Source organism: Gossypium arboreum, chromosome 3 (assembly GCF_025698485.1).
Source record: "Gossypium arboreum isolate Shixiya-1 chromosome 3, ASM2569848v2, whole genome shotgun sequence".
Taxonomy (NCBI): Eukaryota; Viridiplantae; Streptophyta; class Magnoliopsida; order Malvales; family Malvaceae; genus Gossypium; species Gossypium arboreum.
In genome coordinates this window covers 81,915,912-81,939,159 of record NC_069072.1, presented here as the reverse complement: position 1 = coordinate 81,939,159, position 23,248 = coordinate 81,915,912, and the positions used below count along the sequence as shown (strand labels likewise).

General features: G+C 38.4%; 1 protein-coding gene and 1 pseudogene across 1 annotated transcript; both read right to left on the bottom strand.

Annotated features, from left to right (window-relative positions):
* Nucleotides 1-2,964: 2,964 nt before the first annotated feature.
* Nucleotides 2,965-23,248, bottom strand: part of LOC108482316 (26S proteasome non-ATPase regulatory subunit 14 homolog) — a 24,922-nt pseudogene continuing 4,638 nt past the window's right edge.
* On the bottom strand, nt 3,341-3,994 carry LOC128290578 (26S proteasome non-ATPase regulatory subunit 14 homolog). Its single transcript, XM_053026285.1, has 3 exons — nt 3,840-3,994; nt 3,660-3,690; nt 3,341-3,532 (listed from the first exon to the last, which is right to left on the bottom strand). Exons 1-3 carry the CDS (start codon nt 3,992-3,994, stop codon nt 3,341-3,343), a joined length of 378 nt encoding a protein of 125 aa, XP_052882245.1.

The window sequence follows — 23,248 nt, the reverse complement described above, 5'->3', positions numbered from 1 at the left end:
TACAAATGAGTAGGATGGCTCGAGTTAAGAAGCGACGAAAGTCGAGGCAGAAGTTTCGAAGAAAGAGAAAATATAAGGCATCAAGATAAGATCGAGGCAAATCAAGTCAGTCCATTCAGAAGTCGCAACAAGGATGTTGCGAGAATGGGTGGGGGAGAATGTCACGGGTCAGAGTTCAAAGCCAGTGACCATCACACCAATTGCATCTGATGGAGGTCTATTGTTTAGATAGGGATCAGTTGGCCAACGAGAGCTGGCCCGATTCAAGGAACTGTTGGAGAAGCCTGTCAGATTGAAGCCTGGTTGGCCTGATAGCGAAGATATGGAAACTTAGGCAATTATGGTAACGAATCTTAAAAGATAGAGGGAATCATATCTTGTAAAGATTAGATAGGATTTCATATGGCAGTATCTTGTAAATCCCTTAAATCATGGGATATGGTTAATCTCGTCCGTCGATGTAAATATATCTTGTCCGTCGATTTTGGGGGAGCTCAAGTATAATAAAGAGCCTCCACTCGTTTCTAGTCACTCCATTACATTATTTCATTATTCTTTGTGAATAACAGAATAGAGTTGCAAGAGATAACGCAACGGGGCACAGTGGGGGAGTATGTTCAAGAGTTCAAGGAACTCATACTCCAAGTTTCAGATGTGACCGAGAAAGAAGCATTGCCTGCTTTTCAAGAGGGATTGAAGCCATTGGTCAGACAAGAGGTGGAACAAAGAGGTGTCCAAAAGCTATCAGAAGACATGACGGTAGCAGAATCCGTGGTTAAACTTGGTCTAGGGAAAGGCAAGCTTAGGTCTTCCAAGTCTGAAGAAAGGGGCGTATGTGAAGGGAATCATAAGGAAGACAAGAATGATGGCAATGGCAATGGAAACAATGGTGGTAATGGAAAACCACGAGTGGCGAAGAAGAAACTCAAGAGGAAAAGGGGCAAGCTGAAATGCTTTCCCTATGACGGTCCACACATGTTAAAGAAATTTCCAAAGAAGTCCGCGCTTAAGAAGAAGCTGGTGGATAAGGCCGTGGGACTTGGTTCAAGCGGAAGGGGCGTCAAAGCCAAGGAGGCTGAAAGCGAGAAGAAGCCAGTGGAGTGCTTCTTGTGTCATGGTCTGCATAGGTTGCGAAAGTGACCGAGGAAGTTTGTCATCGATGGGAACGATGGAGCAGACAATGAGCCCAAGAAGCCTTGTTCGAGCAAGGGAAACGCTGAAGCAAAAAGGGCAAAGAGGAACAAGTCTGTCACCAAAGGGAATGATGGAGTAGACAAGGAGCCCAAGAAACTTGGTTCGAGCAAGGGAAAAGCCGAAGCCAAGATGGCAAAGAGGAGCAAAAAGAAGCGAGTGAAGTGCTTTTTGTTCCGTGGTCCGCATGAGTTGCGAAACTGTCCAAAGTATGTCGTAGCCAAAGGAAAGGCAATGTCCGAGCATGGTGACTCGTCAGAGGGGCTTCTAGGCAAGAAAGAGGTAAGTTTTTCATCGAACTTAGAGGAAGAAGTTGCTATAAAAATAGTGAATCTGGAACCAATGAGGCTCAATTCGAGTGAAGCGTCGGAGTTGGCCGAGTCATCAATAAGGCTTGCACCTATGGGAGAGGTGGGTGGTGCATCGGACTTCAAGGAAAAAAAAGTGATGTATGTGGGGCAGTTGACCCGAGTAAATGTAAAGTTACATTCCAAACACTCAATAGTATGTTGTATTCTAACTTGTTGACTTGGCAAAGACGTAGGGGTCGTTTCGAAGTTCTTGAGCAAGGAGGCTGAGAGATTATGGGCAAAGCGAAGCCAAGGGTTATGAATCACGAGGATTTTGTTCAAGGGGAGTTAGAATATGGGCAACGAAAAACTCGTTGTTGTCGAGATGTACAAACGAGTAAGACGGCTCGAGTTAAGAAGCGACGGAAGCCGAGGCAAAAGTCCTGAAGGAAGGGAAAAGCTAAGGCGTCAAGACGAGATTGAGGCGAATCAAGTCAATGCCATTCGAAAGTCGCAACAAGGGTTTTGCTAGACTGGGTGGGGGAGAATATCACGTGTCAGTGTTCAAAGCACGTGACCATCAGACCAAATACATCCGATGGAGGTCTATTGTTTAGATGAGGATTATTTAGCCCACGAGAGCTAGCCCGATTCAAGGAACTGTTGGAGAAGCTCATCAGATTGAAGCCTAGTTGGCTTGATAGCGAAGATATGACAACTTAGGAAATTATGGTAACTAATCTTAAAAGACAGAGGGAATCATATCTTGTAAAGATTAGATAGGATTTGATATGGCAATATCTTGTAAATCTTTTAAATCATGGGATATGGTTAATATCGTTCGTCGATGTAAATATATCTTGTCTGTCGATTTTGGGGGAGCTCAAGTATAAATAGAGAGCCTCCCCCTCATTTGTACTCACTCCATTATATTGTTTCATTATTCTTTGTGAATAAGAGAATAGATAGCATTTACTCAAACACCTTGCGAGCGTTCTTTTCTATTGTTCTTTTGGTTGCTTCTTTTGGCATAAATCGCTTCCACTTTTCAATTTGGTGCCTTGGTGGAGTTCTTAAGGAATCCTCACTCCAGTAAAGGCTGACTTAGGCGAGTTTGGACGAGTGAATCGGCTAAGGCCGCTCGGATTGTGAGATGAAAGGTCTATCCCCGTGACACTTGTACAAACACTCCTTAGTACATTTAGATAAACATGTAGACATCTAATATGTTTGTTATAAATTCATCACTCCATCTATTCTCATATGTATTTATTTTTAGATAAATATCAAAATTATAAATAAAATTTGACTCAATTTGCAATGTCATACATTAATTTTAAGTTTGTACAATTTTATATGAAATTTTAATTTGATTCAATTTTCAAAAATCACTAGTATTTTTGAATTAGCATATTTTACTTTGATTTCTTACATACCGAGCTATTATATTATTTTAACATAAAAATAAATTTATAGATATTCATTTCTTTAAATATGTACAATTGAATCCAAATTTCATGTATACAAATCAACTACAATTCAAGTTTCATGTGTACAATTACACCAAATCAAAATTCATATATAAATTTAATATTTATCCTTCTTTTCTTATTTCTTATTTCCAAGCTGCCATTTCACCTGAAGAATCTCATAATAGGGAAAATAAGTACAAACACATTAAACGTGCCTAACTGCCAAATGAAACATCCTTACACACCTAAGTACACAGGGCGAATGAGAGTCATCTCGAATTTAAAAAGGCAACTTGATAATCAATTCGCGCTTGACCCACAATTTGTCCTATGCTATCAACATAGATGCAATTCCTAAACTTGGAAAGTGTTCAAGGAGCTAAGAGTCTAGAACAGAACTGTGTCGAGCATAGTTGCCAAAGTTTGAACTATGTTCGAGGACATCAAGTTTGACACATGTTCTTCTAAATGCTTCTTGGCATCTTGCCTCCCAACATTTGCGATTGCCAACTTCTCAAGAGGTAATTCATCTTCCTCTTGGACAACCTTATTGTATTTTATAGCTAAATTTGGCATTTCCTGCACATCATAAATTAAATCAACATCATAAACTACATTATGGAATGTAATTTTCATTATATTAAGGAAATAAATTACCCATTCATATTTGAACTCTTTTAGAAACATAAAACCATAACCCACATACATGAGACCGAGGCTCATTTTTACGAGGATTACTAAAATTGAAACAACAAAGGATTATTAATGGTTTTCTTCCGTTTCAAACCAAGGGTCCTCATCAAGCACCTCGCATTAGTAAGGGACAACATGAAGATATGCAACACACATCAACAGTTTAAAAACATAACACTAACACTAGTCTCACCTGAACAGTCTGTTCATTGGTTTAGAATGGGTATCAAAATGCCTAAGTGTCAACCCATCAGTCCACTTCTTCTTATGAAGATTTAACAACATCTTTTCCTCAAGTTCATTCTTCCTGTAGTTAATGGCTATAGAGTAATAATGTCGATGTAACATCCCGAAATAAGGCCTAGTCGGGACAGTGGTTTTGGGACCACAAATTCGATGTTGAAATATTTATTTTATGGTTATTATGAGACCTAGAATATGATAATATGCATGTGCTAAAGTTTCATGAAGAAATTCTATGAGTAAGGTGACCAATTGGAAAATAAGGACCAAATTGAATAAATTGTAAAACTTGGATTCTAGAAGCAATTTGTATGAAATTGATTTATATTATTAATTAGAAGGTATTAAAGAGCAATTTGCCCAATTTTTAAGATTTTGGACAAAATTGGGCTTGTATGGATGAAATTTTAAAGAAAGGGCTTGAGGGCATTTTGGTCATTTGGTTAATTAATGAAATAAAATGGGAAAAATAGCCAAAAATCAGCCATTCTTCTCCTTCATCCAGCTAAAATTCTCAAGCTTTCCATAGCTAGGGTTTTTAATATTTTCAAGCTCAATAGTAAGTGCTCCCTAACCCCGTTTTTAATATTCTTCGTATTTTTAAAATCCCGGTAGCTTACTCTCTCCATTTCTACCTATATTTTTAGTTAGGGTTCATGTTTCCAAAATGACCCATGTGTGACATATTTATTCTTTGAAGTTTTATGGAGGGATTTGAGAGTTGGATGTGTGTTAAACATCTTTTTCTAGGTGATTTTCATGAAAAACCCCTAAAAAGACCTTTTTGAAAAAGGTGTAAAATATGTAGCAAAAATGTGGAATAATGGAAAATGTGGGCCGCCATAAGAGGAAAGAACATTCAGCTAGGCTTGGGTAGTGTAGAAATTGCATGCATTTCATTGTCTGAGCCTAGGGACTAAATCGTAAAAATATGAAAGGTTAGTGGCAAAACGGTCATTTGGACCGGGAGTGAAAATTTAGACTCGAATAGTATAATGTGAGGTGTTAATGATTCATTTTTATTATTATAGACCCCGAGGAACAAATTCCAGAAGTCGATGAGGAAAATAAAAGGTTTCGGAATAACTGAAACACGATACCGAGACAAGTACCAGGTAAGTTCGAATAACTTAAAGTAAACTCATAGTATGCTTAATTGCATGGTTTATAAATATATGATAATTACATTTGATGATGGCACGAAAATCCATGAAATGTATCTTTCATAATAACATATTGATAAATGTCCCGATTGAGGTTGAAAAGGAAGTTCGATGGATGAACCATGTTTTACATGTGACCTGAGATCCTGCATGTGTTGTAAAAAAGGATTTAGCCCGGACGGGTAATCCGTTAGCTCAAATATAAAAACGATATAGCTCGGTCGGGTGCTCCTTAAGTGATCGAGCCTCTCGAAGAATATGTGTGCATTGTGGATTTAACCCAGACAGGTAATCCGAATAGGGTCTGAATTTAGCTTGGACTGGTAATTCATATCTGAGCTTATTAAGGGTTTTTGTCACTAATATGTTTTTAGCCTGGACTGGTAATCCCGACATCATCTTATGAGTTTATATTACGGGGAATTTAGCCTGGACTGATAATCCTGCTGTAAGATGTGAGGTTCACGGGAGTGCATACATGAGATGATCGCTCTTATGACTTGACAGTAAATGGATAATCCATCGAGATTTCCAAGAAACTCAACGGGACTAATTTGAGATATCAAAATGAAAATATTGGATGATGAGCTCATCTAAGACAAATTACATGGTGTATTGTTATGATACTAACTTGTTGATTGAGTACATGTGATAGGGAAACCATTTCATGCTTGTTGGTTTTACTGCCTAATATGGTTGTATGCTAATTAATCGGTAAGTTTACTTTCCAGTTATTCGGGCTTACTAAGCATGTAAATGCTTACCCCTCTATTTTTTTCCCTATCTTATAGAGCTCGAGGACTCGTAAAGATTGGAAGACAGTTGGAGAGACAACACACTATCAACTAGTCCAGCTTTGGTATATAGACACTTTTATACTGTTCAATGGCATGTATGGGGCTTTTGTTTATTTTGTTATATGTGTCATTTGATTTGATAAAATGAAGGCATGTAAAGGTATACATATCTACTTGTATATGGCCATGGGAATTGGCTCATTTTGATGTAGGCTATGACTTACAAATTTATGCATGCTTATGTTCAATTGTTCTAGTGAGGGTCAAGTGTGATATCTCACATTTAGACACACATGATGTGACCAATTCACACGGGATGGCTTGGCCATAATTGGCAATGAGTTATAATAATGTGCCAACATTAAAAGTGTTGTAAGGTATAGAAATCCTTATTATAAAGGGAATAACCTAGCATGTGTAAAACCAATGAGATGAGGTCTGCATGCAATGAGGTTTATCAAGGCCATTTAGGAGTATAATTGGGCCATGTTATTTATCGTTAGAGTCCATAAGTAAAAGTGGATGTTAGAGGGTGACCAAAGGCTTGGAAAATAGCCTAATAAGGTCCACACGGGTAGACAGACGGGCCTCTGTCTAAGCCGTGTGTGACACACAGTTCGCCCCATGGGCGTGTGGTATGGTCGTGTGTTCCCTGCACCCTAAATTTGAAGTCAGAATGCATGATAGTAAACACATGGGTAAAGACAAGGCCGTGTGTCTCAACCGTGAAGAGGGTACGGCCTAGCACACGGGCCTGTGTTTTGGCCGTGTGGCCCTAAACGCATGCTGACGCCACAAACAGAATGCTCGAGTTTTTGGATACGGACGACCACACGGGCGTGTCTAGGCCATGTGAAGGAAACGGGCGTATGTTTGGCCGTATGAAAACCCCTGTAGGTTCGAAATTAAAAATAAATTCCATTAATTCCACACGAGTAGGGGACATGGGTGTGTCCTAAAGCACACGGGCGTGTGCATTACCTCCACAAGGGTGTGTGAGGCTTTACATATAAAGTTTTTCATGAACTTTTGCAAGTTCTCGGTTTAGTCCCGAACCGTTCTCAATATATATCTAGGGCCCCGTAGACCTAAAATAAGGACACTAAGATCTTGTCTGATTGGTTTTAACTTAAAACAAAATTTTATAACCTGTATTTTCTGAAAATGTTCGAGTATGTAACTGGTAACACCTCGTACTATTCCCGGTCTCAAGTACGAGTAAGGGGTGTTACATTTAGTGGTATCAGAGCTATAGTTTAGTCGATTCTAGGACTACCGTAGAGAGTATTGAGTTTTGCTATACATGCCATTATACGAACATTGATAGTGTAATATCTCTTAACTGTTTAATTGTCTTTGAATATAGTTAATGTCTTCCAATCAAGCACAAGATGAGTCCGAGGGAGCCGAAAGCCATGCTCCAGCCTTCGTACAATGAGTTATTTCTAGTAGTAGAAGGCCTATGTCTGAAGGCCGAGAAGAGGCCAGAGCCGCCTTCTTTGACATGATGGACGAGTGGTTTGGGGATTATTTGAGGAATCGCCCCAACATACCACGACCTCCCCCGCCCCCTAACCAACCTGATGAGGAATTTCCACGAAGTATGGCACCTGTAAGAATTGGTAAAACCCCTGTAGATAAACTTAAAAAGTATGGGGCTAAGGAATTCAGAGCTAAGATCGATGATGATGCTGAAAAAGCTGAGTTTTGGCTCGAGAATACTACACGGGTATTAGACAAACTATCGTACACACCTAAGGAGTGCTTAAAGTGTGTCGTGTCTCTCCTGAAGGATACTGCATACCACTGGTGGAAAACTGTATCTTCAGTGGTGCCAAAGGAAAACATCACTTGGGAATTTTTCCAAGCAGAGTTTAAGAAGAAATACATCATTCAATGGTTCTTAGACTCGAAGTGAAAGAAGTTCCTGGAACTCAAATAAGGAAATAAGACTGTAGCAAAATACGAAAGGGAGTTTGTAAGGCTAAGTCAATATGCAACTGAATGGGTTCAAATCGAGTTAGAAATGTGTAAATGCTTCAAGGAAGGTCTGAATGAGGAAATTAAACTGTTGATTGGGATTCTTGAAATACGAGAGTTCGCTGCATTAGCTGATCGGGCCAAGAAGGTCGAGGAGCTCAATAATGAAAGGAAACAAGCAAAGAGAGAGGCTCGAGTTTTGAGCAAGAGATCTAGCGGTAAGACGCTCTCGTTTCCCCTAAATAAGTTAGGGAGCCAACATGAATGCTCCACTTCATCAGTAGGATATTTGGGTAGAGCGAGAGGCTCCAAACGACGTAATCAGAAGTCTTCCTCCCTGATGGTGACTAGTGTGGAGAGTGTGGATGACCAAAAATCGAAGTGCAAAAGCTGCAATAAATTTCACCTCGAAGAGTGCCGAATGAAGAGCGGTGCATGCTACAGGTGTGGTTCTCTTGACCACTTCTTCAGAGACTGCCCAGAACGAATTGATAAAGAGGTGGATGTAGCCTCGAAGTCGAGTACTCCTATCCCACGAGGTAGACCTCCGAGGTATCCTAGAAGTGTTAGTGGCAGTCGGGTTGTGGCCAAAGATACTGCAAAGTCAGAGGCTCGAGCCTCGACAAGAACATATGTAATACGCGCTCGAGGGAAAGCCTCTGCTCTTGACGTTATCACGGGTACCTTTTCTCTTTTTAATACTTGTGTTGTTGCCTTAATTGATCCGGGTTCGACGCATTCATATATTTGCATGAGATTGGTGTCTAGTATGAATATACCCATTGAACCTACAGAATTTGTTATCAAAGTGTCGAACCCATTAGGCAAGTCAATCCTGCTTGATAAAGTCTGTAATAATTGTCCTTTGACAATTCAGGGTCATTCCTTTCCGGCTAACCTTATGTTATAACCATTTGATGAGTTTGATGTAATACTTGGTATGGATTGGTTAGCCCTGCATGATGTAGTTGTAAACTATGGTAGCAAGTATATTGTATTAAAGTGCCCAGATGGTGAGATTCTACGAGTTGATTCGAGAGGAAAGGATACACCGTCAGTTGTAATTACCTTAATAGTTGCTCAAAGATATATGAAAAAAGGGTACGAAGCCTACTTTACTTTTTTACTGAACACTAAAGAAACGGAGTTGAAGATTGAGTCCGTGCCAATAGTATGTGAATATTCAGACGTGTTCCCAGAGGAATTACCTGGATTTCCTCCTGAAAGAGAGATAGAGTTTGGTATTGAACTGGTTTCAAGAACAGCTCCTATTTCTATTGCTCCGTATAGGATGGCACCAACCGAGTTGAAAGAGTTAAAAGCACAGTTGCAAGAGCTAACGGATAAAGGTTTTACAAGGCTTTGTTTTTCGCCTTGGGGTGCTCTTGTATTGTTTGTAAAGAAGAAATATGGTTCGATGAGGCTATGCATAGCTTATCGGCAATTGAACAAGGTAACTATCAAGAATAAGTATCCTTTGCCAAGGGTGATTTGTTCGACCAATTGAGGAGAGCCACTGTATTCTCTAAGACAGACTTGAGGTCAAGCTACTATCAGTTGCGAGTTAGATAATCAGACGTGCCTAAGACAGCTTTCAGAATGAGGTATGGTCACTATGAATTCTTTGTCATGTCGTTTGGGTTAACGAATGCACCAGCCGTATTTATGGACCTAATGAATAGGATATTTCGGCCATATTTGGACAAGTTTTTCGTTGTGTTCATTGACGAAATTTTGATTTATTCTAAGGATGAAGCAAAGCACGCGAAGCATCTGAGAACTGTGTTGCAGACCTTACGGGAAAAACAATTTTATGCTAAGTTTAGCAAAAGTGAGTTTTGGCTCCAAGAAGTAGGGTTTTTGGGTCATATTGCTTCGATTAAAGGCATCCGATTTGATCCAAGTAAGATCTCTACAATCGTTGAATGGAAACCACCTAAAAATGTAACAGAGGTTAGAAGCTTTTTGGGCTTAGCCAGTTACTACTGAAGATTTGTGAAAGGATTCTCCATAATAGCGACTCCAATGACGAGATTGCTACAAAAAGATGTTAAGTTTGAATGGACGAAAAAGTGTCAGCAGAGTTTCGAGAAGTTGAAGACATTGCTGACTGAAGCTCCTGTATTAGTATTACCTGAGCCGAAAAAAGAGTTTGTGGTCTACAGTGATGCATCCTTAAATGGACTGAGTTGTGTACTTATGCAAGATGGCAAGGTGATAGCCTATGCTTCATGACAGTTAAAGCCACAAGAGAAGAACTATCCGACGCACGACTTAGAGCTTGCCGCTATTGTTTTTGCCTTGAAAATCTAGAGGCATTACTTATATGGTGAGACTTGTTGTATATTTATAGACCACAAGAGTTTGAAGTATTTGATGACTCAAAAAGATTTGAATCTAAGACAGCGGATATGGTTAGAATTAATTAAATTTTACGAGCTGATCAATGATTATCACCTGGGAAAAGCGAATGTGGTCGCCGATGCGCTAAGCAGAAAATCTTTGTTTGCACTGAGGGCCATGGACGCTCGATTGGTGTTGTTTGATAATGGTTCGGCCTTGGTAAAGCTGAGGGCTAGACCAACATTTCTTCAGGAAATTTATGATGCTAAGACCAATGATAGCGACATGTCAGCTAAAAGAGCTCAATGTGAGTCGGGTATTGAATCAAATTTTCAAATTAGTCCTGATAGATGTTTGATGTTCAGGGACAGAGTCTGTGTACCAAGGAACGATGAAATTATTCAAAAAAAATCTTGTAAGAAGTACATGATAGTCGTTTCTCTATTCATCCGGGAAGTACTAAGATGTCTAATGATTTGAAAAAAATTGTATTGGTGGAACGGCATGAAAAGTGACATCTCTGAATTTATATCGAAATGCTTGATATGTCAACAAGTCAAAGCTGAACATCAAGTACCTTCAGGTTTGTTACAACCTATTATGGTCCCCGAATGGAAGTGGGACGGAGTTACTATGGACTTTGTAATGGGATGACTATTGACCCCGAAAAAGAAAGATGCCATATGGGTTGTGGTGGATAAATTGACAAAGTCGGCTCATTTTATTCCGATAAGGACAGACTACTCTCTTGATAAGTTGGTCGACTTATACATATCTGAGATTGTGAGATTACATGGGATACCATTGTCGATTATTTCAGACAGAGACCCGAGATTCACTTCGAGATTCTTGAAGAAGTTACAAGAAGCCTTGGGGAAAAAGTTGAGCTTTAGTACAACTTTTCACCCATAAATTGATGGTCAGTTTGAGTTGATGATTCAGATTCTTGAGGATATGTTGTGATGTTGCATCCTCGAATTTCAGGGTAGCTGAGAAAAATACCTGCCATTGGTAGAATTCGCCTACAACAACAATTTTCAAACGAGTCTAAAAATGGCGACTTATGAGACCTTGTATGGCAGAAAGTGCCAAATTCCATTGTATTGGACGGAACTTAAAGAGAGTCAAATTCATGGAGTTGATCTGATCAAGGAAATCGAGGAAAAGGTTTAAGTGACACATGACTGTTTAAAAGCGACATCGGATAGGCAAAAGTTATATGCTGATCTGAAAAGAAAAGAGATTGAGTTTCAAGTTGGAGATGGAGTATTCTTGAAAGTATCTCCATGGAAAAAGATATTGAGATTTGGCCAGAAAGGCAAACTGAATCCACGATTTATCTGACTGTACGAGATCATTGAAAAAGTTGAACCATTAGCCTATTGTTTGGCATTGCCACCCAAACTGGAAAAGATATACGACATGTTCCATATATCCATGTTAAGGCGATATCGATCAGACACCGACTGAGATTGAAATTAGACCGGGCATGACTTATGGTGAGGAACAGGTCAAGATTTTAGCTCATGAGGTTAAACAGCTGAGAAATAAAGATGTGGCTTTAGTAAATTTTTTATGGCATCGACATGGTGTAGAAGAGGCTACATGGGACCCAGAAGAAACCATTAGAAGCCAATATCAACACCTGTTTACTAGTAAGACTTTTGAGGATGAAAGTTCCTAAATGAGAGAAATGTAACATCTCGAAATACGGCCTAGTCGAAACAGTGGTTTCGGGACCACAAATTCGATGTTAAAATATTTATTTTATGGTTATTATGAGACCTAGAATATGATAATATGCATGTGCTAAAGTTTCATGAAGAAATTCTATGAGTAAGGTGACCAATTGGAAAATAAGGACCAAATTGAATAAATTGTAAAACTTGGATTGTAGAAGCAATTTGTATGAAATTGCTTTATATTATTAATTAGAAGGTATTAAAGAGCAATTTGCCCAATTTCTAAGATTTTGGACAAAATTGGGCTTGTATGGATGAAATTTTAAAGAAAGGGCTTGAGGGCATTTTGGTCATTTGGTTAATTAATGAAATAAAATGGGAAAAATAAGCCAAAAATCAGCCATTCTTCTCCTTCATCCAGCTGAAATTCTCAAGCTTTCCATAGCTAGGGTTTTTAATATTTTCAAGCTCAATAGTAAGTGCTCCCTAGCCCCGTTTTTAATATTCTCCGTATTTTTAAAATCCTGGTAGCTTACTCTCTCCATTTCTACCTATATTTTCAGTTAGGGTTCATGTTTCCAAAATGACCCATGTGTGACATATTTATTCTTTGATGTTTTATGGAGGGATTTGAGAGTTGGATGTGTGTTAATCATCTTTTTCTAGGTGATTTTCATGAAAAACCCCTAAAAGAACCTTTTTGAAAAAGGTGTAAAATATGTGGTAGAAATGTGGGATAATGGAAAATGTAGGTTGCCATAAGAGGAAAGAACATTCGGCTAGGCTTGGGTAATGTAGAAATTGCATGCATTTCATTGTTCGAGCATAGGGACTAAATTGTAAAAATGTGAAAGGTTAGGGGCAAAATGGTTATTTAGGCCGGGGGTGAAAATTTAGACTCGAATAGTATAATCTGAGGTGTTAATGATTCATTTTTATTGTTATAGACCCCAAGGAACAAATTCCAGAGGTCGATCGAGGAAAAAGAAAGGTTTCGAAATAACCAAAACACGATACCGAGACAAGTACCAGGTAAGTTCGAATAACTTAAAGTAAACTCATAGTATGCTTAATTGCATGGTTTATGAATGTATGATAATTTCATTTGATGATGGCATGAAAATCAATGAAATGTATCTTTAATAATAACATATTGATAAATGTCTCGATTGAGGTTGAAAAGGAAGTTCGATGGATGAACCATGTTTTACATGTGACTTGAGATCCTACATGTGTTGCAAAAAAGGATTTAGCCTGGACAGGTAATCCGTTGAGCTCAAATATAGAAAAGATCTAGCCCAGACGAGTGTTCCTTAAGTGATCGAGCCTCCAAAAAATATCTGTGCATTGTGGATTTAGCCCGGATAGGTAATCCAATTAGGGTATGAATTTAGCCTTAACTAGTAATTCAGATCTGAGCTCATTAAGGTTTTTTGTCTCTAATAGGGATTTAGCCTGGACTGGTAATCCCAACATCACTTTCTGAGTTTATATTACGGGGGATTTAGCCTGAACTGGTTACCCAGTCGTAAGATATGAGGTTCGCGGGAGTGCATATATGAGATGATCGCTCTTATGACTTGATGGTAAATGGATAATCCATCGAGATTTCCAAGAAACTCAACGGGACTAATATGATATATAAAAATGAAAATATTGGATGATGAGCTCATATAAGACAAATTACATGGTGTATTGTTATGATACTAACTTGTTGATTGAGTACATGTGATAGGGAAACCATTCCAAGCTTGTTGGTTTTACTGCCTAATATGGTTGTATGCTAATTAGTCGATAAGTTTCCTTTCTAGTTATTCGGGCTTACTAAGAATGTAAATGCTTACCCCTCTATTTTTTCCCTATCTTACAGAGCTCGAGGACTCGTAAAGATTGAAAGACAGTTGGAGAGACAACACACTATCAACTAGTCCAGCTTTGGTATTTAGATACTTTTATTTTGTTCAATGGCATATATAGGGCTTTTATTTATTTTTTATATGTTTCATTTGATTTGCTAAAATGAAGGTATGTAAAGGTATACATATCTACTTGTATATGGCCATGTGAATTGGCTCATTTTGATGTAGGCTATGACTTGCAAATTTATTCATGCTTATGTTCAATTGTTTTAGTGAGGATCAAGTGTGATATCTCACATTTAGACACACATAATGTGACCAATTCACACGGGATGGTTTGGCCATAATTGGCAATGAGTTATAATATTGATCCAACATTAAAAGTGTTGTAAGGTATAGGAATCCTTATTATGAAGGGAATAACCTAGCATGTGTAAAACCAATAAGATGAGGTTTGCATGCAAAGAGGTTTATCAAGGCCATTTAGGAGTATAATTCGGTCATGTTATTTATCATTAGAGTCCATAAGTAAAAGTGGATATTAGAGGGTGACCAAAGGCTTGGAAAATAGCCTAATAAGGTCCACAGGGTAGACCCAAAGGCGTGTGTCTAAGCCGTGTGTGACACACGAATCGCCCTATGGGCATATGGTATGGTCGTGTGTCCCCCGCACCCTAAATTTTGAAGTCAGAATGCATGGCAGTAAACACACGGGTAGAGACACGACCGTGTGTCTCAACCGTGTGGAGGGCACGGCCTAGCACACGAGTGTGTGTTTTGGTCGCGTGCCTCTAAACTTATGCTGACGTCACAAACAGAATGCTCGAGTTTTTGGACACAGGCGACTACACGAGTGTGTCTAGGCCGTGTGAAGAACAGGGGCCAAGGATATGGGCCTGTGCTTAGCCGTATGGAAACCCCTGTAGGTTCGAAATAGAAAATAAATTCCATTAATTCCACACGGGTAGGGGACACAGGTGTGTCCCAAAGCACACGGACGTGTGCATTACCTCCACACGGACGTGTGAAGCTTTACATAGAAAGTTTTTCATAAACTTTTGCAAGTTCTCGGTTTAGTCCTGGATCGTTCTCAATATATATCTAGGGCCCCATAGGCCCATAATAAGGATATTAAGATCTTGTTTGATTGGTTTTAAATTAAAACAAAATTTTATAACTCGTATTTTCTGAAAATGTTCGAGTATGTGCCTGGTAATGCCTCATACCTGGTCTCGGTCTCGGGTACATGTAAGGGGTGTTACAGTCTATTTAGTCCATGTATCAATTCCTGACAATGAAAAATAATCAGATGAGACATTCCCCATATAAAAGAAGCTATTTGATAAATGATAACAGCCAGAGTGCACTTTTGGCACTTACTTGGATAGAAGGCTTATTATGGTGCCCAAGATTGGATGTTGCCTGGCATAGTTCTTGGCCAAGCATCATGGTTTGTGGGTTGATCAAACAGAATGCATCGATCACCCCCTTCCCTTTTAACACTCTGAATTGGGTCCACCATCACTACTATAGCCCTTTGATTCAAAGCTTCAAAACTCTGCAAAAAGTAACAGATTTTAACAACAGATAGACTAGCTTTCATTCATCAAAGCAGTTAAAAGGAAAACAAAAACCATAAATGGTCTTCACTTAGAACATCAAAAAGGAAAAGATAAACTAATTGACAGAGGACAGAAAAAAAATCAAAAAATTTCCCAGAAAGAAATGAGAGGTAGGTTATAAAAGAACATTAATCACACATTAATAGAACACATTATCCAAACTGACGTCAGTCCTCTCCTATACATTACAAGATTGGAACCATTGTGCCCTAATAGTAGTAATAATTAATGAAATGATTATCAAGTAATCACCAACCCTTGATAGAAAGAGAAATAATTAAAAAATACATGAACAAGAATCACAAGCAATCGTAATGAGTTGAATATTTCTTTGTCAGAAAAGAATGATGTGACTAATGAGTCATATACTAACACCAACGGCTTTTTTACCGTAATAATATAAAATAAAAATAAAAAACGAAAATAGGTTGTTACAAAGATTAAGTACCAAAATGATACATTTGAAGTAGTGGAGGGTGGTGCATAGGCGGCACCACCCTCAATTTCTGACCGATTATAGTAAATAATAATAATAATAAAATAATAGAGTAAAGGGTGTCAGGTAGGCGGGTGTCAGGTAGGCGGCACCAATGAAAGGTGTCAGGTAGGCGGCACCAATGAAGGGTGTTAAGTAGGCAACCCCAATTGTGCCTATCTGATAAGTGGCACACCCAGTACATTCCCCCCAGTCCCCCATCTGGCTCGTATCAGTTTGGAAAAAAAATTTACAGAACAAAAGAGGGAGAAAAGAAGAGAAGAAAGAAAGAAAAGAAAAGGTATTTTTTTTGTTGTTTTCAAATATAATAGATTATGATAAGAAAAAATTTTGTTAGTATTATATAGTTTGTTTAGTGTTATTTTTATGTTTTGGTTTAAAGTTATTTTGTTTATTGTGATTTGTTAGTAAGTTTTGTGTTATTTTTATGTTTTGGTTTAAAGTTATTTTGTTTATTGTGATTTGTTAGTAAGTTTTGTGTTTAGATTATTGAGAATGTTATTTTGTAAATTTTTTAATATATTTGATATTATTAGAAATGACGATAAATTTTATATTGTTAGAAATAGACTATTATAATTCATTAAATTTTTATATAAGTATTTTTATCTTTGCTCAAAATTGTTTTGAGATTTTTTTGTTAATTTTTTAACAAATTGAGTATTGAATATGGATAATTAATTTTTCGTATGCGTTTATTTCGATAGAATTATCTTGAAAATAATCGTTGCATGTATATTTGAAACATGGCAACAAATAGCAATAAGATTTAATAGAAATGTCTCGTTGGATGATATCAAGGGAAAGATTAACGCAAAAATTATTAGACGTTGTGGGAGAAGGATCTCGAAACTTTTCTACAAGTTTCTAGTTTCGGCAGATCCCATCCAATTCACAAAAATGGAACTTGGAGACGACGAAGACAATTATCGCTCTTTACTGTGGGAATCAGAGTGACAAAAATGCACCGATTCACTTATTTGCTGAGTTAGCCAGTATGGAGCAAAATGAAGATCTCACTGCATATGGTGAAGAACATTAAGCTCATGAACCGTGCATGGTGGCTCCAATATCATACGTTGATAGTGAATCGACAATATGAGGGATCAATATCGATCTTGATGTTACACCCGATATTGATGTGATTGGTGATGATGGATACGGTAGTAGTGATCCTTGTGATCAATAGGTCGATAGTGATAGTGATCCTGATACGGATGATGTCTCCAATGATATTGACAACGAATACGTGAATGACGATGGAAACATTAACGCATCTTCAGTTGGGAACCAAATTCGACGTATTGTGATACACAATAATCCTGGGCCACACATATCGCTCATAGACCCTGACATGGCCCATGTAACCGAGTTCCTGGAGTACCCTGAAATACTTCTTACTCACCGGTTGGTCATAAATTCCGATCCTGAAGAGTTGTTCATAGGCTAGAGATTCGAAAGTAAAGAAGAGTGCGTATTTGCTATTAAGTGGTATAGCTTGAATATATCAATGGACTACAAAGTCACAATGTCTAAAACGACATTATATATTGGAGAGTGTTGGAAGTCGGCAGAAGGCTATAATTGGTGGGTACGAGCTGCATTTATTCAAAATTCACAGATGTGGGAGATACGAAAATTTGTTGGGCCTCAAACATGTACATCAACACATATGACAGAAGATTATCAAAAACTTGATTCCAAAACTATCTGTACGTGTATCATGCCAATGGTGAAGGACATGCCGACCATTAAAGTTTCGGTACTGATTGCTGAAATGCAAGCACGATTCTAGTATCGAGTATCATACCGAAAGGCATGGATAACTAAACAGATGGTAATAGAGCAATTGTACAGGAATTTTGATGCATCGTATAACAAGCTCCAAAGATGGATAGCTACTATGCGAGAGTACGTACCAGGGACTGTCATTGAGTTACAGACACAACCTTATTACAACTCGGATAACCAACTACAACTGGGAAAATGAATTTTTCATCGGATGTTCTGGATGTTTGATCCATGTGTGCGCTCATTTCCTCACTGCAAGCCATTTGTGCAAGTGGATGGGATCTAGCTATATTGAAAATATACACAGATCCTACTTCTTACGGTTGCTCAAGACGGCAACAAGAATAAGCTCCCGATAACATTTGTCATCGTAGATAAGGAGAACATGGAATCGTGGGAATTCTTCCTTACCAACCTACGGAGGTATGTTATTAGCAACGATAATATTTGCATCATCTCTGATAGAGGGAAATGATTAATTGTGGCCATTAGGCGTTCCGATATGCCATGGAGATCCGTTTACTGTACCTGACATATTGCGGCTAACTTCCATTGAGATTATAAAAATGCAGACTGGAAGAGACAAATTATGAAAATGAATAAAGGAAAACCTTATCTTTTCAATATAAGTTTTAATGTTTTAGTGTAATACTGTAACTTATCTTTTCTTCATACATATACAGCGCACGAGCTAGAGTCACATATTTTCCGCCAAAGAATGACTCGACTTGAGAATGACATGGAGGGTCAAATGAAGACATCTTTTCGACAGTGGTTGGGTACTATGGAGCCGTGGCAATGGGCTCAAAGTTTTGATGAGGGCTTTCGTTATGGTCAAATAACCACAAACTTGGTAGAGGGGATCAACGATGTGTTGTTGAAAACACAAAATCTTCCGATTTCATCTGTCTTCTCAGCTACATTCTATAGGTTGACTACCTTGATGCCAAGAATGAGTCAGCAACAAGTCAACCAGATGTAGGCGGGGCACGTGTTTGTCGAAGATATCACGAATGCAATGGTTCCAAACCATCGGATAGCGAGGTCAATGAATATAGAAATATATTCACGACGTCTTGAAATGTTTTGAGTTACAGAGACCATCAGTTGTCAACCCAGTATATCACCTAGGTCCTATGGAGTTTATCTCCGAAACAGACGATGCGGTTGTAGGAGGTTCCGAACATTTCATTATCCATGTGCGTATGTCGTGGTAGCGTGTGCTAAAGTCTCACTCAATGTTGAACAATTTTTTGGTGATGTGTACACACTTGAGCACAAGTTGCGTGTCTGGGAGAATGAGTTCTCCATTCTCCCTGACTTGTCTACATGGGAGGTGCCTCCATTGACTTTTGAGCTTGTCCTAGACAGAGGGTTGCATAAGAATCCGAGAGGTCGTTTGCAATCATCTAAAATCCGTAATGAAATGGACATTAGGAAGAAATCCGATGGTAAGCATTGTGGATTATGCAGATTAGATGGTCATAATCGGAGCAAATGCTTGCAACGAAACTATCATGTTGGACAATCGTCATGATCGGGTAGGAATTGAGCTTATGTAATTTATATAAAAAATCTATATTACAAAGTTTGTTCTAATTAGATTATGGTTGTAATGTATTTAGTTTATATAACAAAATTTATATTACAAAGTTGGTTCCAATTAGATTATGGTTGTAATGTATTTAATTTATATAACAAAATTTATACTATAAAACTAAGTTGGTTTCAAGTTTTAGTGTGTTAATGTTGTAATGTTGCAATTAATCTAATTTGTAACCACAAATTTTATTTCAATTTTAAATTTTCAATTAATCTAATTAAATATATACAAAGATTGTCTTTTTCTTTATTTATATTTTTAGAATAAAAAAGTACAAACTTTGTAATATTAAAATCGCAAGAAACCCCTAATATTGATGGTTTGATAGTGTGGTCCTAGGGGTATATTTTTCCAGGGATCAACATTCACGTTTTGGGTGATTGCAACGATCAACATCCTCTTCAGTCGCAGGTGGGGGTATGCAAAACATTAAAGAAAAATCATACACCCCGAATGCCATCGATGAACTTAAGCCAGAAGGAGTACCATACTGCGGTGGATACGACCTAGGAGAAGTGAAGTACTGCGGTGGATACGACCCAAAAGAAGTGAAGTACTGCGATGGATATGGGCCGAGGGGAGTGTTGTAATGCGGTGGATACAGGCTAGGAGGAGTGCTATACTGTGGTGGATACGGGCCGGAGGAGTGTTGTACTGTAGTGGATACTAGCCGGGAGGAGTGTTGTACTACAGTGGATACAACCCAAAGATATCAAACCCAAAATAGTATCCGTGTCTTGACGAGCCCAGGAAATAGTCATTGACTGGTAAATCTGGATGATAAGAACTATCAACCAAATGTGTATGCGATCACTCGAACTTAGCCTCCAACTGTGGCTCGAGCTCGGGCTTGGGATCTTGCTCTAACTCTGGCTCGGCCTCTATATCGCATAAGTGTCGTAACGGGAGTGCTGTAACAGGCGTAAGTGTGATAGCTGAGCCGACTACCCTTTGTTATATCCTACTAGGAGTCTCGCTCGTCGATGATGAGTCTAATTTTACGGGTTTGAAATTTACATAGGTGAAAGCTAATTTTGAACATTTATCAGTTAATGCCACTAAGCATGAGTTGATGTGTGTAGCTCGAGCATACATTATGCATATTATAGGAGGTGTACTGATACTCGATGTGAACAACAACAGAGTACATTTAATGTATTTACCCCTATTAGTTGATTTGCAGAATGTTCGCTCGTATAGTTAGGGTTCCGCAATTCTGGCTATGTTGTATCATGAGTTCTGTCAGAAGACAAAGCCTGATGTCGTCGGCATAGGTGGATGCCTTGTATTGCTGCAGTCATGGGCTTTTTATCGATGCCATTCTTGGCATCGATTAGGAACCAACCATATATATTTCCACTAGTGAACAGGTGATAAAATTTAACTTGTTACTAATTGACAATTTCTTTATAATGATACTATTCTAACGATACTATATTTACTTGAAATTTTTTTCGTAGATGGAGTTTTTATCCTGGTATCGAGAGGTCGTACACTGTCCTGATATATCGTCTGATGATTGAACAACATGTCGGGGAAGGGATAAGCTATTCCAATATTCGTGACATGTAATTACTTTTTATATCTTACTTGAACCATGTTAAATTTTAACCATATTATTAATCGTGCAGTTTATTTGGATGCCGTATCGGAGACCAAAAATTACGACTGTTATACCCTCATTTGCCCACATTTATTCTCACCTGTGGTGCATTAACGCACCAATTATCAATTTCTAGACAATCGAGTGGTATAACAGGGATCGAGTACTCCGGCAGTTTGGTTGTATCTAGTATATCCCGAATCCATCAATGCAGGTGGGAAAGATTCATTTGATCACCAAGAGAGGAAAATGTTAAAATAATTGGGGGTTTTGCACTGGAAATATATTGTAGTGTGGGATAACCAGATGGCATGGAGACCTTAGATGGATATTTCTTCTAATTTGCAATCATCGCTAGAGTACATACAATGGTACTCTACTTCAGGAAAGCCATATTTACTTGGTGGGCAGTCGACTGTAATCCCCCTACACATGCAGCGACATGAGGCAAACAAGCCAGTGGCCGAAATAGAGGCCGAGGCAGAGCCAGAGAAAGATCCCGAGCCCGAGCTACAGTCAAAGCCTGAGTCTGAACGATCGCATACACATTCGGCTGATAATTCTTATCATCTAAATTTTCTGATCAATGATTATTTCCCAAGCTCGTCAGGACACAGATACCATTTTGGGTTTGATATCTTTGGGTAGTATCCACCGCAGTACAACACTCCTCCCGGCCCATATCCACCGCAGTATAGTACTCCTCCCGGCCCGTATCCACCGCATTACAGTACTCCCCCGGCCCGTATCCACCACAATACTCCACTCCTCTTAGGTCGTATCGACCACAGTATGGCACTCCTCCCGACTCAAGTTCATGATGGCGTTCGAGGCATACGATTTTTCTTCCATGTTTCGCACACCACCACCTGCGACTAAAGAAGATGTTGATCGCTGCAATCACCCACAACATGAATGTCGACCCCCACAGAAATATACCCCTAGGACCACACCATCAAACCATCAATTTTAGGGGTTTCTTGCGATTTTAATATTACAAAGTTTGTACTTTTTATTCTAAAAAATATAAATCAATAAAAACACAATCTTTGTATATATTTAATTAGATTAATTAGAACTTTAAAATTGGAACAAAATTTATGGTCATAAATTAAATTAATTGCAACATTACAACATTAAATCACTAAAACTTGTAACAAACTTAGTTTTATACTATAAATTATGTTATATAAATTAAATATATTACAACCATAACCTAATTGGAACAAACTTTATAATATAAATTTTGTTATATAAATTAAACACATTACAACCATAATCTAATTGGAAAAAATATTGTAACATAACTTTTTTATATAAATTACATAAGCTCAATTCTTACCTGATCATGATGATTGTCCAACATGATAGTTTCGTTGCGAGCGTTTGCTCCGATTATGACCAACTAATCTACAAAATCTACAATGCTTACTGTCAGATTTCTCCTTAATATCCATTTCATTACGGATTCTGGATTATTGCGGACTACCTCTCAGATTCCTATGCAACCCTCTGTCTGGGACAAGCTCGAAAATTGTCGGAGGCACCTTCCACGTAGACAGGTCAAGTAGGATGGGGAACTCATTCTACCAGACACGCAACGTGTGTTCGAGAGTGTACACATCATCGAAAAATTGTTCAACATTGAGTGAGACTTTAGCAGACGCTGCCACGACATGCGCACATGGATAATGAACTGTTTGGAACCTCATGCAATCGCACCGTCTGTTTCAGAGATAAACTCCATAAGACCTAGGTGGTATACCGGGTCAATGACCGATGGTAAACTCCATAGGACCTAAGTGGTATACCGGGTCAATGATCGATGGTCTCCGTAACTCGAAACATTTCAAGACATCGTGAATATATTTCTACATTCATCGATCTTGTCATCAGACGGTTTGCAACAATTGCATCCCTGACATCTTGGACAAACACGTGTCCCACCTACATCTGGTTGAATTGTTGTTGACCCATTCTTGGCATCAAGGTAGCTAACATGTAGAATGTAGCTGAGAAGACAAATGAAATTTGAAGATGTGGTGTTTTCAACAACACAATGTTGATTCCCTCCATAAGTTTATGGTTATTTGACCATAACGAAAGCTCTAGTCAAAATTTTGAGCCCATTGCCAGGGCTCCATGATACCCAACCATTTTCGAAAATATTTGTTAGTTTAACCCTTCATGTCACTCTTATGTCGAGTCATTCTTTGGCTAAAAATATATGGCTCTAGCTCATGCATCGTATATGTATTAAGAAAATATAAGTTACAGTATTGCACTAAAATATTAAAACTTATATTGAAAAGATAAGATTATCCTTTACCCATTTTCACAACTTGTCTCTTCCAGTTTGCATTCTTATAATCTTGATGAAAGTTAGCCGCAATGTGCCGGATGTAGTAAGCGGATCTTCA